Source organism: Salminus brasiliensis, chromosome 10 (genome assembly GCF_030463535.1).
Source record: "Salminus brasiliensis chromosome 10, fSalBra1.hap2, whole genome shotgun sequence".
In the NCBI taxonomy this organism is placed as follows: Eukaryota; Metazoa; Chordata; class Actinopteri; order Characiformes; family Bryconidae; genus Salminus; species Salminus brasiliensis.
Genome location: NC_132887.1, coordinates 35,959,674 through 35,978,238, shown reverse-complemented (window position 1 = coordinate 35,978,238; position 18,565 = coordinate 35,959,674). Strand labels below are relative to the sequence as shown.

Genomic DNA, 18,565 nt, shown 5'->3' with positions numbered 1-18,565 from the left:
GTAACATCCACCTACATTTCTATTGTGCCGTCATTACTGTCCAAAGCCCTTTAGCTGATGTCCGCCTTCATGCTTCTACCTCCGTTCCACCAACGTTCATCCCTTTTTTTACCCCCCCTCCTTCTTTTCTCCTGAACCTGCAATTACAGAGACCCTCTGCCTCTTTCTTTCTTTCTATTGTGAGCTTTCTAGAGCCTGAGAAAAGTACAGCTCTGTCATCGTTTCAGCTGAATAGAGGTGGGAGGCAAACTGTTTTAAACCATTTCAGAAACTAATTATCTCCCCCCACATTCTGTCACTCTCTCTTTTTCTTGCCCTCATTCTCTTTCTCTAAGGGTAGGCCTCGAAGACGCGTCTACCTTGCTTGTGTCTCGTAATGTGATTCGTGCTCTACGCAACACACCATTGTTAGCATCCTTTTCCAAAAGACCTCAGTGGAAATCACGTCGCGTTAGAGGTGTGGCAAATTGAATACTGCCTTTTATTATTCTGTATAACAAAAATATACACTTTTGGTCCTAAGGCGCCACGTTTGCACAAGAAAAACAAGAAGGGAACGTCGTCTACCCAACATTCTTTAAAATGTTAACCACTTAAAACACCCCCTGACCCACCCTCCCCGCCGAAAAAATAGTCAGCAGTCTGATTGCACACGTTACAAACACTGATATTTCAGAAAGAGGAATAGGAATGTGCGACGATGTGAGAACCATTTGAACCATTTCACTCACATTCAAATAGATAGAAATTACCCTGTGTTAATCTCTCAATGCATAAAAATACATTTATATAAACAAAACAACAACAAATAAAACCTCTTCAGTATGAAACAGGACTGGACTGTATACCACATCACACAGAGACTATTACACAAGCTCACGTCCTCATCTCCTATCGGGAATAAACTAGAGTATTTCCATATAACACTGCTTTGGACCACACGTTTCATAAGCAATACCTTATACCAGTACCTTAAGGACTAAAGCTGTAACATTGCATTTCTAGCTCCAGACTCCAGGAAACGTGTGAAAGCCTGCACTGTCTAAAGAACTTCACCTCTTAGAAGTTGCAAATATCCAGAATTCAAGTTAAAGCATTAGTCTTAGGCGTGACTCATCCAGAGCTCTTACTCAGTGCATTATTTTGTAGCTTCTTCATGTGGCAGTATGAGCTTCGCGCTCGCCTGGAGTTCAGAACCTCCTGGAGTTCTCTAAGGCACTGCGAGATCCACCACTGAGTGCTCAGTAAATCCACAACACTGTGCTACAGATTAGGCAGGTGGTCATACTGACGTTTAAAGGCATACTCCAGCAACCGAATCTCGATCTGCTGCAGCGTACGATCGATTACCAGTACAGACGTAATTTCCAGGGGGATTGAGAAGTTACCAGGGGGTAGGATCTGCCCCTGCCTTCTATATGCGGCAGGATTTGCAAGGGTCCAGATTCCAGCTAACATGTGGGGCTCACATGGGTGGAATGCAGTCCAGGTGGGATATTTGGGCTCTGTACATGTGCTTTTACTGGGAACCAGTTGGGCTCCCCAAATGGGCCCCATTGTTATAGCCCACTTTAATCTCACGTGGGTCCCATCTAGGCCCCGTATGCAGTGTACAACCCAGATGGGACCCATGTTTAACCTCTCCTGGTCTCATCATTGACCCTAGAGGGCAAAACGTTCTGGTTCCCAGTTGGACTACCCATACAGGCCCCACATGGATTTTACAAGACTGGGCCGGCAACAGCGCCTTCACCAAAGTATACACACATGGATTGAAAGGATTGTCTGTGGTAATTGACAGTATGATACAGATTAAGCAGATAACAGTGTATTAGAGTTGGAGATTAGAGTATTCCTTTAAACGGTGGACAGACATTCACCTTTCTAAAAAAAAAAAAGTCATTTCGGAAAATGGACGTACGCCAGTAATTAGATTGCAGCTTAAAAGGTCACCTGTTGTCAGATCCACAATATAAACTCTGAAATAGAGTAATGAGACAATAACTGTTGATTTGGAGGCAGGTCTGTGGGGAAATATATGATTTGTTAGAAATAAAGACAACAAAAATGTTTATCATAAACCTTCACCTCCTCCCCAACCTCAAAAATGGCAGTTTACCAATTTCCAATGTCCACTGGCTTCAAGTAGTGTCTGTATACAGAGGTTACGCTGAAAGTCCCTTCAACGAGCCACTCAGGCTTCTCCCAGCTTCTCCCAGGTATGGCAAAAATATGCACAGATTTCAAGTAAAATCAAAAACGATAAACTCTTAAAAGCAATTTGATCTACAAAAGCCCCCAAATCCTGTTTTTCCTCTAATGAACTTTTAGACACAGTGATCTACACACTCACTCTAGGCTGGATGTGCTAAGCCTTCTGTGTCGGGTTTCAGGCGCAAATATGATGGATTTTGTATGAAAAGGCTTGCTGTAGATTCCGTTTGGTTAAAGTGGGCGGAGTTAATAAGGTAATGAGACTGATTACCTAGTCCGTTCCGTTTCCGTAGGCAGTGTTGCCTCTTAAAACCTGATACAAACTCATTAACATGACAATGTTGATTAGCTTTTACCAAACACATGCAAGAATACCACAGTGGTAAGTTGCCACCATTCATAAATATTTGGATGTTGACAAAAATACAAATACAGCATATTAGAATGAAGTTAGAGTTGAGATACGAGTCCAGTGCAGACTTTTAGATGATTTGAAATCCATGTTGGGTGTGCAGTCAAAATTCCAACCATTTTTATAAATAGCTTTCCCATTCTAAGGGCCCAATTAGTGAACAATTGCTTGTCGAGCTGTTCCATAACTAGGTGTGTTATTTAATCACGGTAAGTAAGCAGATTAATGTTGAATCTGTTGTTAAGATCACAGAAAACAACTGTGGTGGATGACAGAAAAAATCTTCCCTAAGAAACTGAGAGCAATAACTTCATTATCCCATTATCTCATGTAAAACTATTCCCATCTGATTAGTCAACAATCAAGATACGACCACCAGAGGATATACAGAGGGCCTAGCGTTGCAACAGTATGAAATTTTCATGGTATAATAACTGTCTCAGAAAAGCTCACAAGCCATGAGCCATGATGATTTGCCATCAGTGTCCGGAGTCAGAGAGAGCACAATTGGCCGTACTCTCTCTGGATGAGTGGATGGCCCTCTCTCCCCTCATCACTCTAAAAATCATGTTGGCCGATTAGTGCGGTGGAGCTGGGGATCCAGCACTTTTCTCTGAGCTTGTCGGCTGCCCAGCAATGCCACATTGATGACAGTTTGAAAAGAAGTGCTGGCTGGCTATGCTTGTATTGACGTAGACATGTGTTAAGACCCTACTATTGTCAGGAGCATTGCTAGTACTGGGGGAAGCTACAGGTTAATTGGCAGTTCATTGGGACAAATCTTGATGATTATGAATAATATTAGTTACTAGTTGTCTAATTAGTTGTCTAATAACTTTCAAGCCCATAGAAATGAAGGACTATGTATGAGAGCGGTTGTAATTTGCACTCAAATTAAAGCTGAGTCTATATTTTTAACATATTTGTTTCCATTTCAGCTCCAATATCCTGCGGCTTAAAAAAAACTGTACCAATACCTTTGTCAACATCAGAATATTTAGTAGCCTTGCTGTATTTACCATGCCATTCATTTTGAGTTGCATATCACTGGACTTCTGCAATGTCTACGTAGCTTTTCCACCCTGCATAATTAGCATGGGTTTATGAGTAGACAGCCCTGCATTCAGTTTACTTGATCAGCTTTAGCCTTAGTAATGTGTATAATAACTTCAGAAGCATTGGTGGTGGATACAGTTAGCCCCTTTCTTGTGCTGTGCCCATTTTGGTGCCACATTTGCAGTGACGTTCCACACATAAAAATAACCAGCCGGCCTTCTCTATATTTATCTCCTAGAATTCACAAGCTAGCAGCTTGCACCCTAGAAAAAAACGCTGAAGCTCATTTTTGAGGATACTGCAGCCGTACTTCAAAGGATGTACGTGATCATCTCTGTACAGAAAACCATACGGAAACCTCTGAATGTCGAATCACGTCTGAAGGTAGAAAAGTAGAAAATGTTTGAAGCCTGCCTTCACTTCTACTGCTCTTTCTCTCTGGGCAGACTAGCTACTTCATCTTTGTAGTGGTTTTTGTTGCTACATTTTTTTTTATCTCCATCACCATTTCAGTCGAGTTTTTAATCAGTAGACTCGGTGCCAGCTTTCTTGTCTTGCGCTGATTTCTCAGGTTTCTCGCATTTCCCAGAGTTCACAGGCTTCTTCTCCACGTTACCGTTCTCCTGCCGCTGGCCCGAACTGTTGAGTGATCTTCGCTTGAGGAAGCGGTTGATGATGTCTCTGCAGGTTTGGCGGTACTGGTGCCGCAGGAGGGAGTAGACGAATGGGTCGCAGGCAGCTTTACTGTAGGCCAGGCTCTTGCACAACACTCCCCAGTATGGACTGATCGGGACAGCCACAAACAGCTCCACCACCCTGAAGCCACAAAGAGAGGCACACAAACAGACATTCAGGACAAATTCATCAATCTCTAGTGCACAGTTAAGTATCGCAGATACATTGTTTTTTACCCAATTTTCTCCCCAAATTTAGCTGAACCAGTTAACCCAGACCCCCAGCCCTGGTACATCAGCCAAGAGACATTTGAATTTGAACATGTTTCTTAGAAAAGGACTATGCAAGGCCATTCAAGGTAGATGATGGACAAAAGCATCACCTTCTCTGTTTTATGGGGCAGCAGAAACATTAACATTGGCACCACCTGCTTAATACTGAGTAGGTCCTTGTAGTGCCGCCATAACAGACCTGAACTTTCAAGGCCTGGACTCTACGAGACCTCTGAAGGCGTCCTGTGATATCCTGTGTTAGCAGCAGATACTTTATCCAGTCCTGTAAGTTGTGAAATTAAGTGGGGCCTTAATGGATCGCCTAAATAAGCCATAGCTGTCCATGACCCTGACCCTCGTCCTTACTTGGAGCACTATTGGTAGGTACTGACCACTGAATGCTGGGAACACCTTACAGGACCTGCCTGTTTTGGAAATGTTCTGACGTTCTGTCGTCTTGCCGGCACAGATGGGCCCTTCTAAAAGTGTCTCAGATTCTTATGCTTGCCCGTTTTTCCTGATTTTGGAGCTCTGCAATTATTCAGTCAGCAGTTCAGAGTGTTGGAGACTTTTCTGCACTATGCTATGGGCTCAGCACTTGACCCCCCTCTGTAACTTTACGTGGTCTGACACTTCATAGCTGCTGGGTTGCTCTCTGTGGTACCTAAATGCTTCCACTGTTCAAAAATGCCACTCACAGATGATGCTGGAAGATCTAGGAGGGAAGTAATTTCACAAACTGACTTGTTGCTGCAGAGGTGGCTCATATTATAGAACCACCCACTCTTTCACTAATGTGTGGAAAGGCAGACTGCATGGCTAGGTGCTTGCTTTTATACACCTGTGACAATGGGCCTGAATGAAACACCTGAATCGAATAATGAAGAGGTGTGTCACAATACTTTTGTCCATATAGTGTATGTGAAACTCACTTATAATTGAAGCAAATGCAGTTGCTAAATTCTGTGAATACACAGTCATACTAAAGACATTTGTGTAAAACAGTCTAAGGGTCTTTTAAACAGCTTAGTTTGGGCCCAGTTTTAAACATATAATCATGTATTTCAATTAGTTATCCAATGAATTTAGCAACTGACCATTGGATTGTACAATCAGTGGAAATGTGTCTGTGGTAAACAGTGGTGTAATACACAAGCTACAGACAGAGACAAGGTGGAAAAGGCTGAAGTATTCTGTTAGGCCCTTCATACCTCAAACAAACCCAGAAAGGTTCATTACATTCCATTCTGAAATGGGCCTAAATGATTCAGCTGGGCCAGCTGTGAGTTCATGCTTTGAACTTCTCTTAGGTCATACATGTCAGGTAATGTGGCTTATTTCCTCAGACACAGCTTTCAGGAGGCCCTCGGTCAGTTTAACCCAAAAGTCAAGTGCACATTTTGCGGCCATTACTGGCTCAGCTGAAAAGGTGCACAGTGTCCAGGCCTCTGAGTAAATACCATTTCACTGAGTTGTTCTGCTTTAAAAATAGACCGTGCACCTAAAGATCAGGGATGACAATCCCATTGTCAAATCTTCCTAATAGCGCTGTTATCCGTTTAACTAGGACATGTTGAGCTGCTAAGGAGCAAAGGGGTGGGATGAAATCCCCCAGCTTAGTTAGTTACCCCCTTCTCAGCTTGGTTAAACACAGTGACTAAGGACGTCACGATACCAGAAAGTTGATAGTCAACACTAAAACCACTAAAATGATTTGGTTCTTGATACCAATTTTAAAAATCAACAACTGTTGATGGATCCCTTTGTTTATAAAGTCCTATCTTATCATCAAATTAAAAAATAGGACCCCTAGGCACGTCTGCAGAATGTTTCAATAGTTGGACATAGAGGTGGGAGATATGGTAAAATAAATAAAATATTATATATTTTATTTATAATACTACAATTAGACAAACTTATTTTCATTATATACAATATTAACTGCAATATACATGAATGCAGACAAAATGCATCAGTAGCTGCAGAGTCCTAAAAATGACTATTCAGACACTCTTCTAAAGAGTCGCTGTTGGCTTGCTCACTGGGGGTCTTTGATCCTTCATGTCTTACGTTATTTCGTCTTTTATTAATTACTAATTATGTAAAGCTGCTTTGTGACGACAACAGTTGTAAAAAGCTATACAAATAAATCTGACTTGACTTGACTTCTATACTTAGTACAGTGTTTTTTATTCAAAATCTGCTGCACTTCATCTACTTAAACCAGACTAATTATACTGATTGTATTGAAAATGTAGAGTTGATCAGTGTTCTTTAATCACTGATAATATCCTTGATACGCTTGGAAAAGCATATTGTGTATTAGGAAAACAAAATTTATCACGATACAATAAAATATCGTCATATTGCCCAGTACTAGTTGGACATGCCTTCATTCACCTAAACTGCAAAGTATTTTTAGGAGATCATAGGCTACTCAAATATCAAATGTCTTCATTTGGGATGTACTGTACATATTAACAGAACTGAGGTGTTTGCATGAATTTGGTCCTGTTTTGATCAGAAGAAGTTTTTAGCTTTTTTTGTATTAAATACATTCAACTGGACTTTTATAACAGGTCCTTTTTAATACTTGACAGAAAAATTAAAATCTTAATATTATTGATTATTTATTTGCTATTGTGTGTGTTACTGAGTGTTTTACTGAGTGTGTTGCCTTTGCTTTTGTCTTTCGGAGTTTCATATTCATTCATTTAGTATCAGATGGTTTATGGTTGTATCGTACTCAAAGTCAGTGCAGTGAGAAAGAGGCTACTGCTACTGCTATGGACACTGATCATAAAGCATATCATATAGTACACTATTCTACCCCAACATTCCCACAAGGCCATTTAATGTTATATAGAGCTATTTAGAGCAGAGCTAGCTTACTAGCCTTCCAACACAACACAAAAAGACTGGAGTGTTGTGGGGCACCATAGCCAAAGAAGAGGAGGGCCGGCGTCTGTGGTTGAAGTCGCTAAATTTAAAACGTCCACCAACTTCCTTATGTCTGGTTATAAAGCTCTGGTGAAGTGGCTGTCAGGCTGTTTGTGAGGCTGTCAGGTAAGTAAATTTAGCACCTTCAACCACAGATGCAGGTCCTCCTGTCTGACATTTTTCTTGAGCTACAGAACATTTTTTTGCTGTGTTGGTAACTCTGCTGTTCAAGCTAAATTCTCCTCTTCTACCCAAACTGTCTCAACATCACGCCATAGAAGAACCTGTTTTGGTGCCATAAAGAACCACGTTATCTGTGTGTAAGTCTAAAGAACCTTCACTTCATGTAATAAACCTCTACCAAATGAACGGTCATTGACACTTGCACATTTCTGGAACCCATGGAATCAAAAGTGGCTCTTCTGTGGCATCTCAAAAGGACCATCTGAAGCACCTTACAGACCAATTCAGAAGTACTACGGAGGCCACAAGTGTCAAGGGTGTCAGGCCGAGTGGCAGCATGCTGACCTGGTAAGGACGTAAGGGGTGAAGCAGACGACAAAGGTCCCGATGAAGGTGCTGATTTTGCGGGTGGCTCTCTGCCTCCTCTTCCTCTGCTCCTCCAGACAGCGCTGACGCACACTGCAGGACACAGGCAGAGAACATCACGATCTCATTACTAAGCCCAGCTGGGAACTTTCACACACCTGCCTGACTGCTGTAGAGACTTCTCTCAGCCCGATTTAAGGAAACCCTCTTCTGAACAGCTGTGGGGTGCACCGCTGAGATCCTGATCACTGCCTGAAAACCCTTATTTTCAAACAACAGCTCTTCAGTGGAGCGTTGGGTAATTGCCCAAAGGCACACGCCAGCCCCCTTCACTTGAACAAAAGCAGAAACAACTTGGACCAAATGCAGCAACAATGAATCAAATGAATCAGAGGAAATTAGTGTGTGTTGAATATGTCCCAATTTTCTCCACGAATGTAGTCATTTCCAGTCCCCACCCACTGGTTTGGACTCCACCTTTCACACGATGCCGCCAGAGCTGAAAGGCTGGCAATGTGCTTCCTATACTTTACATGAAGTCAACCAATGCTGCTAATGCAACGCCATGCAACAGTTGAACACGCTTGGAGGAGAACACTAACTGCCAGTTCTAATACAGCAGTTAACTGACAGGGTGATGGGGGAGCGGGAGGTCCGTCCTTCCCACCCAAAATGGGACTGTAATAAAGTAAATGGAAGCGATGTGACAACTGGCAACTAGCAACTGTGGGCAACTGTGAGCGTTCGTTGAGAGCCATGTTTGCACCCATTTGGCTCTTATTCACTGCTCTTGTTTGGACCTCATGAGACCCTGGCTGGTTACGATGACATAAGATTCTGTGGTAATGTATGTTCTCGAATTACATGTTGCAGATATCCTACCTGCTTTCTTCTGCCATGACTTCAGTTTTGGTCTGGTTGTAGAGTTTAGAGATCACTGTGTCAGTAGGATATCTCTGAGATGGGACACTGCTGTATCTCGGCTCTAATCTCTTCAAGACTGGGAACTTTTACACACCTGCCCGGCTGCCGTATAGACTTCTCTCAGACAGATTTACAGGTGTGGGGGGCACTGCTGAGATCCCAATCACTGCCTGAAAACCCTTATTTCTAAACCAGGGACATTACTGTAGCTCAGCTCCAAAGTGTTTCAAAGTTCTCAACAACTGAATATGAATGCAAACTTGCTTTTCTACTGCAAAAATGCAAGACTAAAGAACAGGACAAACACAGGGGTATAAAAACTCAACAGACCAGGGAAGTATAATGATGGGGCAAGGCTGCAAAGGAGGCAGAGGCAGGAACATGAAATACTGGGCAGGGCTAGGGCACAGCCAAAGACCAAGACATAAACACAGGGCCAAGTGCTGGAGCACATGAGAAACTAAGAAAGATTAAGACTGTAAACAGGGCAGACACATGGACTCCTCCAGACCTCTAAAGGTGTCCTGTAGTACCTGGCACCAAGATGTTATTAGCAGCAGATCCTTTAAGTCCTGTAAGGTAAGGTGGGACCTCCATGAGGCACTGATGACTACATCCCAGTAACACCCCACATGGTCTGCTTGGTGTTTTGGAGATGTTCTGACCCAGTCGTCTAGCCATCACCTTTTAGCTCTTGCCTTTGTGTCTTGTCTCAGACCTGTATGCTTGCTGGTTGCTGGTATTACAGGTTCAGACAGAGATCACCTTGCTGTGTATTGGATACTCAATTGAATTTCAGTAGCACTTATGGAATTGGTCAGAATTCTGTCAGGAAATGTCTGAAACTCACTCAGCTAAGTTCAGCTGAACAGTATTGGGAAATCGTCTTGTCACAGCTGTTAAACTTATAAACTTAAGATTTTACTTGGAGATTTGGCAGGATGACCCACTGCTTATATAAATGTATACAGAAACAATGCAGCCTTAGACCAAGAGAAGCGTCTAAGATAACCAACAGCATAACATTACAGTGACAGAAATATTGAGACACCTGATAATTTATAATTTCTTCCAAAATCAAGGATATTAAAAAGAGTTGATCCGGCTTTTGTTGGAGTAACTGCTGACTGACGAGAGCATTAGTGAGGTCAGGATGTAGGATAATGATGACCACCCCAACCACAACCAGCTTCCTAACTCATCCCAAAATTATTGGATGGAGCACCATCCATCATTCCAGAGAACACAGTTCTTCCACTGCTCCACAGCTCAATGCTGCTGGAGGGCTTTATACTCCTCTACTGCCAACAGGGACTAGACAAGCCGTGTGTGTGTGCATTTGCACATCTGTGTCAGCAATGGGTGCAACTGAAAGTTGTTGAATATATTAATTAGAATGGATGTCTACAGAAATGTGCAAAAATCCCTTTAATGGTAATAAATAAGATAAGATCTGGTTCGAGAGCCCCATAAGCTGATCATAAAGCTAATACGCAAGGCTGGAATGGCGAAATCTTAAAAGCCATGTCCTATTTCTTACTGGGTTTGGAGATGTAGATTATTTTTATCTTACCACGTCAATATAAATAGGCAGCTTCACCCAATTACTGAGTCATTACAACTGTCTGAATTATTTCATCTATAATAACAACAAACAAATCATTTGAGACTTCTGAATGTGACTCAGACAATAGATGCATTATTCCACACCATATAATTACAGACTCAACAGAATGACTAACACAACTCACAGAACAATAAAGCAATATCAGCCTGCAGAAGTGCTGAAAAGGGGACTCCTAAAGTGCATTCTGTTGCAGAACATCTAACCACTACCATTAATAATGGTAATAACAACTACAACGCTTAGCATGTTCACAGTTATTATCTGCACTGCTGGTATAGAAACCACCTGCACGGTGTAGTGACACGTCCTATCCCCCCGGACACATCCTATCCCTCCGACTGTTCCATTGGTTGTGATTAATTGCCCACGGCTGCCATACTTATATGACAGATTAAAATGTATCGGAAGACATTTACTGATCATTGCGGTAATTTATTTATAATGAAATGAAATAATATTGTTGTTTGAAAATAGTGAAAATGTCCACGTGATTAATTGCCCCTTCACGACTAAAATAAATGGAAATTGAAATTAATTCATGGAAATTTATGTTGTGTTCTTATCTTGACAGTGTTGCGGTTTACTTTTTTTTATCAAATGACTATTTTGTGAACCTTGTGCAAGTGTTTAACTGTTGCGTTGTGGTCACAAAAATACAGCCTTAAGTTATACTAACAGTTTAATTCCACTGATTTCAACTGCTGCATGAATTAACGATGGCAAACTAAGTCAGTCCGATTAATTTGGTGTGGTAATTTGGTAATTTACTGCAGAGAAACTTAGCTAGCTAACTCCTTGGCTTTTCTACAATGGTGGTGAAAGGAGCCAGGCATTGCAATGTCTAAAATGTACACTGTTAGTGGCCTTATTTACGTAATAAAGGAATAGTTCGACTCGAAAATCAGACGGACATGGATTATCATTTACTCCAAATGTTCGATATCTGGTGTGTTTCGTTAGCTAGCTAGAATACTAGGCTAACATTGCTAACAAGGCGCAGCTAGCTAACGGTGTTGTATACGGATGCTGCGGCAGCTCCAGATTTTATTCAGTACATCATTTACTTAGTATTTTACTTTACTTAGGAATAGTTCACCTAGAAAATCAGATTAACATGGAGCATCATTTACTCCACATGTTCGATTTCTGGTGTGCTTCTTTAGCTGGCTAGGTTGCAAAGCTAACATTGCTAACAAAACCTAGACTTGGATTGTCATCAAACTCATCCTAGCTTAAGAAAAAAGCCAGAATCTCCATTTATTTGTTTAAAAAAACAATCGAAATGCTATTTCTTATTAAAACAGCATGGATAAACCTATATAAGATAGCATGCAAGATATATAAGATAAAACTGGATGGTTACTCAAAATGGCCACCCCACTATTCAGCTCTGTGGAGAAGTTTATTTCTGTGTTTGTGGACTACAGCAATTCACAGCTGCTTTCTAATTTCCCCATTGATTTGACTGAGAAAACAAATACAGTTCTAGATGAAGGGTTGGGAGAAAATTCTGGGTGTGTATTTACAGTTTTTACAGTTAAGTTTAGTCACAGCCTAGACTCTCCCTTTTTAAACTAGGCCCAAACATGTCAGCTTGCCTTCATCTGGAGACTATTCTCTTAACTCTCATCTTAAATTGAGGGGAATTCCCTTTAAAATAAAGTAAAAATGACTGTACACATTACACAGTGAATACGTGTATTGTCTGAGGTGATTTTTTTTGGCCTTCACTAATAAGCTGTGTCTAGCTTGACCTAACTCTCTAGCTGGCCTGCTTTCTTCCTTAATCACAAGCTTATATTCCCATGTCCGAATATTACATGCTCTATAAACTGACAAGCTAGCAATAAAAACAAGTGCGCCGTGTTTTAGCGAACCGAAAGTTTCCCCAGCTTGACACTTTAATATTAGTAACCCGCTAGCGGGAGACGGATGATATATTGCTTTGCTGCCTCAGAGTGTGTATGTGTGAGTGGGAGATGTGTCTGAGCAAAGCCAAATGTGTGGCTGAGCAGAAACAGCCAGGTATGCTCTGTACCTTCACAAGTGGAAAGTGTGGGACGTACATACATGAATATACTGAACAAGCCCCTATAATAGCAACGGGTTATATCATTTGTGTCTCTGCTGAAAAAAAATCTTAGCGCCCACGTACCTGGGCCTTCCTTACCCTTCCATAAGTCTGAACCAACAAACAATTCCAAACTAGCTTTAGTCATATTTCCAGCTGCTGCATCTGTAGTGTACAGTCAACTACCACTGACAATCAGTTAGCATTTCCCTTTACTTAGAAAAGAACAGAGAACCTAAGAAGCCATGGAATCATGTTGCATTCTTCTATTGGGGTCTTTGATGGTGGACAGGTGTTAGCATGGGCATCTGACTTTTCCAGCTACAGTAGCTCTTCTGTGGTCCAGATAGCCTAGCCTTTGCTCCCCACACTCATCAGCGAGCCTTGGGTGCCCATGACCCGGTCACTGTTTGTCCACAATGTTCGTACCACTTTTCGACATATTTAACATATTTTCTCTCGTGAACTCGGGGTACCTTCAGTACCTTCAGCAGACTATGCAGGAGATGTACACAGAAGAACCATGTCAGTTGTAGTCTCCCTCGAGAGCATCCCTATAACAACAACCCCCAAGCTGTATGAACAAGAGCGTGAGAGGCTGCAATCCTGGACGAGCTGAACCATTGACCGTATATAGAAATTATACATTATATAGACAAAAGTATTGGGACACCTGCTCATGCATTGTTTTCTTTTAAAACCAAGGGATTTAAAAATAGTCGACCTTGCTTTTGTCGGAGTAACTGTCTCTGTCCAGGGAAAAAGGCTTTCTAGCTGATTTGGGAGCATTGCTGTGAGGATCGCATGATTGCATTCAGTGACAAGAAGGTTAGTGAGGTAAGTATCCCCTCAAGCTCATGCCTGGCATTAGGGATGGTGCATGTTTATCTGCTCCAAAGAGTCCCATTCTATTGGCAGTCCTTCTCTACAGGAACTAGACATGCTGTGTAAGTGTGCATCTGCACATCTTTGTCAGCAATAGGTGCAACTTAAAGTAGCTGAATGCATTCATTAGAAGGGGTGTCCACAAACATTTGGACCTATAGTGTCTATAATAATAAACTCATTGGGTGGAATGCTCCCAGTGGATGTCAGTAATGAAATGTAAAAATCATGAGTTTGTCATGGTTAAGTTTATGAGAACTCTGCATTTACATGACGTGTGTAAATGAATAATGTTATAGAAATTAACATTATTTGAACATTATTATCTGAAGAAACTTATTTTGTCCACACAAACAGCTAAAACTGTGCCGCACTGTAAATGCCAAAAATCTTTCTTTAGGGCTAAACCTATGCCAGTGTGAAGATGAATGCAATTGCAGTGCTCCCCACACATAGGCTAAGCTTTGGCGGTGTTCCTGGGTATATGGACGCCTGCCCGAGACAGTCACTTTGATGCATTTCCCTGTAATTTAGTAAAGAACGGAAAACCTAATGACCTGAAACACAAATACACCAATCAGCCATGACATTAAAACCACTGCCTAATATTGTGAAAGTCCCCCTCGTTTCCCCTACTTCCTTTGAGCACTTTTGATAGGTACTGACCACTGCATACCGGGAACATCCCACAAGACCCGCTTATGTTTTGGAGATGTTCTGACCCAGTCGTCTAGCCGTCGAGACACATACACTTTCCCATGTTTCCTGCTTCCAACACATCAACTTCAAGAACTGACTGTTCACTTGCTGCCTAATATACAGTACTCACTACGCCAAATGTTTGTGGACACCCCTTGTAATGAATGAAAAACTTTCAGTTGCACCCATTGCTAACACAGATGTGCAAATGCACGCACACACACACACACACACACACACACAGCTTGTCTAGTCTCTGTAACGAAATACTGCCAATAGAATTGGACCCTCTGGAGCAGATTAGCATGAACCTATTGGCGCAATGCTGCCACTGTTGGGCCCTTGAGCAAGGCCCTTTACCCTCTCTGCTCCCCGGGCGCTGGAGTTGGCTGCCCACCGCTCTGGGTGTGTGTGTGTACTCACTGCCCCTAACACACGTGTGTGTGTGAGTGTGTGTTCACTACCAGATGGGTTAAATGCGGAGGACACATTTCGCTGTACACTGTACAGTGACAAATACGTGCACCTTAATGCCAGGTGTGAGCTAAAGGGGAATAACACCCCCCCCCCCCCCCCCCAACCCCTTCCAGAATTCAGGTCTGGAGCAGTGGAAGAACTGTGTTGTCTGGAATGACGGATGGTGCTCCATCAAATACTTTTGGGATGACTTGGTGAGTTGGAGATGGTGAGGTGGGGTGGTGATCATCTAACATTCGGACCTCACATGGCTGATAGGGCCCTCCATATGCCACCACAACAACTCCTCTGAAGGTGGAGATGAATTCCATGCAGCTCAATTAAAAAAAAAAGGATAAAGGAACCTTACATCACACTTAGTAGATCAGCCAAAACCATTATTCCTTACTTTAGCCCTGGAGCTACATGCCCACACTTCTCTCCATTCACTCAAACTGTATCTTGGTCTTCGTTAAGGACTCAGTATGACACTGACAAGCCTGCATAACCCTAACGAACCTGTGCATGCAGTCTGAGTAGCCTGAGAAAAAAAATTTGCACAATCTTGGTGACCTCTGACTGACTTCTAGTGTTTGCTAGCTACATTAGCCTCATAGCTCCAGCACTTAAATAACAAATCAAAATAATTGGATGCCAAATAGGCCTTGAGTGACCTACTAATCTCAGTGGATTTGGGCAGAAAATTACACCCCGACGTTTAGATAAACCAGTGACAGGAAAATGTGAGGCAGACCTCGGGAAAATATGGTGTTGTTGACACTAGAGAGCAGCTCATCACCTTTAGACTTTGCTAGTTATGGGAGTTACAGGGGCTGGATTTACAAAAGCTTTCCTAAGAAAAAAAACATACAAAGGATCTTAAGATGAAAACTAAGACTCAAATAAAAATGTTCTTAAACAAAATTCTTTGAAAAATCGTAATATTATTTTAAGAAAGTCTTAATCAAATGGATTTTATTAAAACACTTGTCGTTGCTTTCTTATTAAAAACGTCTTTTACGCAGCATTTCACAGCTTATCATAAACATTAAAGCAAAATAATCGTTTTATTCATTTTTTATATTTAGTAAAATCTGTCAAAAAGTTTCAGTAAAAAAAGAGCTAGACGTAAATTAAAAAAAACTCAGTGGTGACCCAGTTGAATTAGTCATTAATTCTAGTAGTTTAACTATTTAAACTGTTCATTTTAGAGGCTGACCTTCTGACCTCTTACAGTTTAAGACTAAGCGTGAGGCTTTCGTAAGGTTATGGGTTTTTTAGTATACCATTGTTCTTAGATTTTTTCCTAGGTGAAAAGTTAATAAAAAAAATAAGAAAATAAGAATTTATCTAAGAATAAGAATACAAACATTTTTAAGAATAAAATTATAGTTTCGGAAATCCGGCCCCAGGCTTCTGTGTAAACCAGGCCTTGTGACAGCGGCTTTTCCTGTGCCAGATAAGAAGCTCAAACTTGCATGCAACAAAGCCAAAGACCCCCGTGGGGCTGCATGCTAGGCTAATGGCTAACACTGCCAGCTTTTACTATCTCTTCTCTCCATCGTCTGCTCCCTCCAAAACAAACTGGACTACCTCAGCTGAACCAAACCGGAACTAAACACACATCAGAGGGGAAACCAGTTAAAAGCAATTGGGGGAAAGGCTAAAAGCTAACCAGCTAACAGCAAAGCTATCGGGCGAGACTCTGGAATAATTACGGTGGTAAGCTATAATACGTGGCTCCTGTGAGCCGCTGCAGTGCCGTTGAACTAGCCAATAGAAGCAAAGCTTACTGTTTTTTCTACCCATTATTAAAGGAAGTGTTTCATTCTGAGGTAAAAAATAACAGGGTGGTTAATAGGCTTGTTTAGGGAACCACTATGGAACCACTATGGCCTTTCTTGCTTCTGGGCTCCCTCTACAGTTTATCCCCTATAAATTTATCCCCCTAAGATAATTTGTGATTTGAGCCGATGCTACAGGACATGTTTTTCTGGACAAGCTGAGAGATACAGAACCGTCAATGAAAGTGAAAGAAGTATGTGGACTGAGGCGGTAGAGTGCTGCGTTACTTAGTTCTCACAAGAGAGGCTCTTCTCACTGTTACAGTCAGAGGAACATCACCGATTTTGAAGCTGCTAGTTTAAGGTAAACGTAGGTAAATGCTACGTTGCATTTCTTTGAACATTTTAGCTTTTTTCCCACAAACAAAGTCACATACTTACCATTTATACATCAGCAACAGTCAAAATACTGTACACATGCATTCTTTGACACTTTTAGGTGGACGTCTCACTAGTTACCCGTTCATTTGATATCAATGTTATAATATTTGTTCACATTTCATGTACTTTGGGCCCCCTAAGCCCACCCTGACCACCCTATTCATGCAGTCCTCAAGTTCAGTCTTACCTGGGGTGGATGTCCACGAGCAGCACGAGCGTCTGCATGGTGATGACATCGATGCGCTTGCAGTGGAACCGCGCCACTTGCAGCACCTTCAGGTACGTGACACACAGCACAACCAGCACGAGCAGAAAGGTGAGCGCGTGAAGCGCCACGGTGTAGGCTGCAAAGTGCGCGCGCGAGGTGGAGGAGGACGCGCCTGCGGACGCGGCGGTGGCGGCGGGGACGGCGCGCGTCCGCCCGTTGAACAGCGTGCACGAGGCGTACGGCCGGTGGTAGCCGAGCCACGAGAGGCACGCGGGCGCCACGGCAAAGCCCAGCGAGTGGAGCCACGCGTACGCGAGCGCAAGCACCGCGTCGCGCCGGCGCATGCGCGAGTGGTAGCTGAGCGGGAAAACCACGGCCACCCAGCGGTCGATGCTGAGCGCCGCCATGCTGAGCATGGAGTTGGCCGTCAGGAACGTGTCCAGGAAGCCCACCAGCTCACACAGGCCGTGTCCGCCCGGCGGGGGCGCGTGGCCCACCAGGCCGGCCACGGTCAGCGGCATGTTGGAGGAGGCGAGCAGCAGGTTGCAGCACGTGAGGTTGAGCACGAACAAGCCGGGCACCTGCCGTCTGATCTCGGCGTTGTACACGAAGCACACGAGCACGAGTACGTTGGCCAGGAGCGACACCACGATGATAGCCACCAGCAGCACGGAGAGCGCGACTTCCAGCGCGTGCATGGTGCTTTTTGTTATTGTGGGTTTTTTTTTTTTTTTTTTTTTTTTGGAGGAAGTTGTGTGGGTAGGGATAGGAGACCGTCCGGTCAGATCTCCGCGTGCTTGAACGCACCTCTGGACAGGTCAAGCCGTTTCTTTAAAACGCTACACCACCGCAAAGCCCACGTGCCGGTGCCGCGTGGGAGTCCCCGAGCCGCCCCCGAGGCGCCTTGGCCGCGCTCGCGCGATCCTCCGCGCTCCATGACACCCGGTCCGCACTAGTCCTGGTCCTCCTGTTCGTGGCGGGAAAATCCATAGACGAGTGACCGCTGCACTGTGAGCATCAAGCCCATCTGCACGCGCCTGCTCCTCAAGCTCCTCTGGGTTCCCCTTCAGCCTCGCGCAATTGCGCAGTGCGCGAGCTCACCCCGGCTCCAGCTTGCGCGCGCTGCTTATGCGCTTCTGAGGACCTCGTCCTTGAAGCCGCGCGCTTTATATGTCAGAAATGTCACCCCCCCCACACACCCCCCCCACCACCACCACCTCCGCCGTCTTCATCTTTCTCATCCTCCTCCCTTACAACCGCATTTGGAAATGCCCCCACGTGACCAGCCTCGCCGGAATCCTCGGGTCACAGATTTCCAGGAGAGAGAGAGAGAGAGAGAGAGAGAGAGAGAG

The 18,565-nt window shown here is 43.3% G+C and overlaps 1 protein-coding gene across 1 annotated transcript; it reads right to left on the bottom strand.

Annotated features, from left to right (window-relative positions):
* Window positions 1–463: 463 nt before the first annotated feature.
* On the bottom strand, window positions 464–18,348 carry gpr26 (G protein-coupled receptor 26). Its single transcript, XM_072689942.1, has 3 exons — window positions 17,193–18,348; window positions 8,098–8,211; window positions 464–4,498 (listed from the first exon to the last, which is right to left on the bottom strand). Exons 1-3 carry the CDS (start codon window positions 17,909–17,911, stop codon window positions 4,204–4,206), a joined length of 1,128 nt encoding a protein of 375 aa, XP_072546043.1. The 5' UTR covers window positions 17,912–18,348; the 3' UTR covers window positions 464–4,203.
* Between the last annotated feature and the right edge of the window lie 217 nt (window positions 18,349–18,565).

Bases quoted from the DNA above. Each gene is read 5' to 3' on its own strand.
- gpr26 (XM_072689942.1), bottom strand. From the start codon at position 17,911: ATGCACGCGCTGGAAGTCGCGCTCTCCGTGCTGCTGGTGGCTATCATC. The intron at 8,212-17,192 runs GTAAGACTGAAC...TGTGTCCTGCAG, and splicing joins CTCGTGGACATCCACCCCAG to TGTGCGTCAGCGCTGTCTGG. The intron at 4,499-8,097 runs GTCAGCATGCTG...TTGTGGCTTCAG, and splicing joins ACCCCTTACGTCCTTACCAG to GGTGGTGGAGCTGTTTGTGG.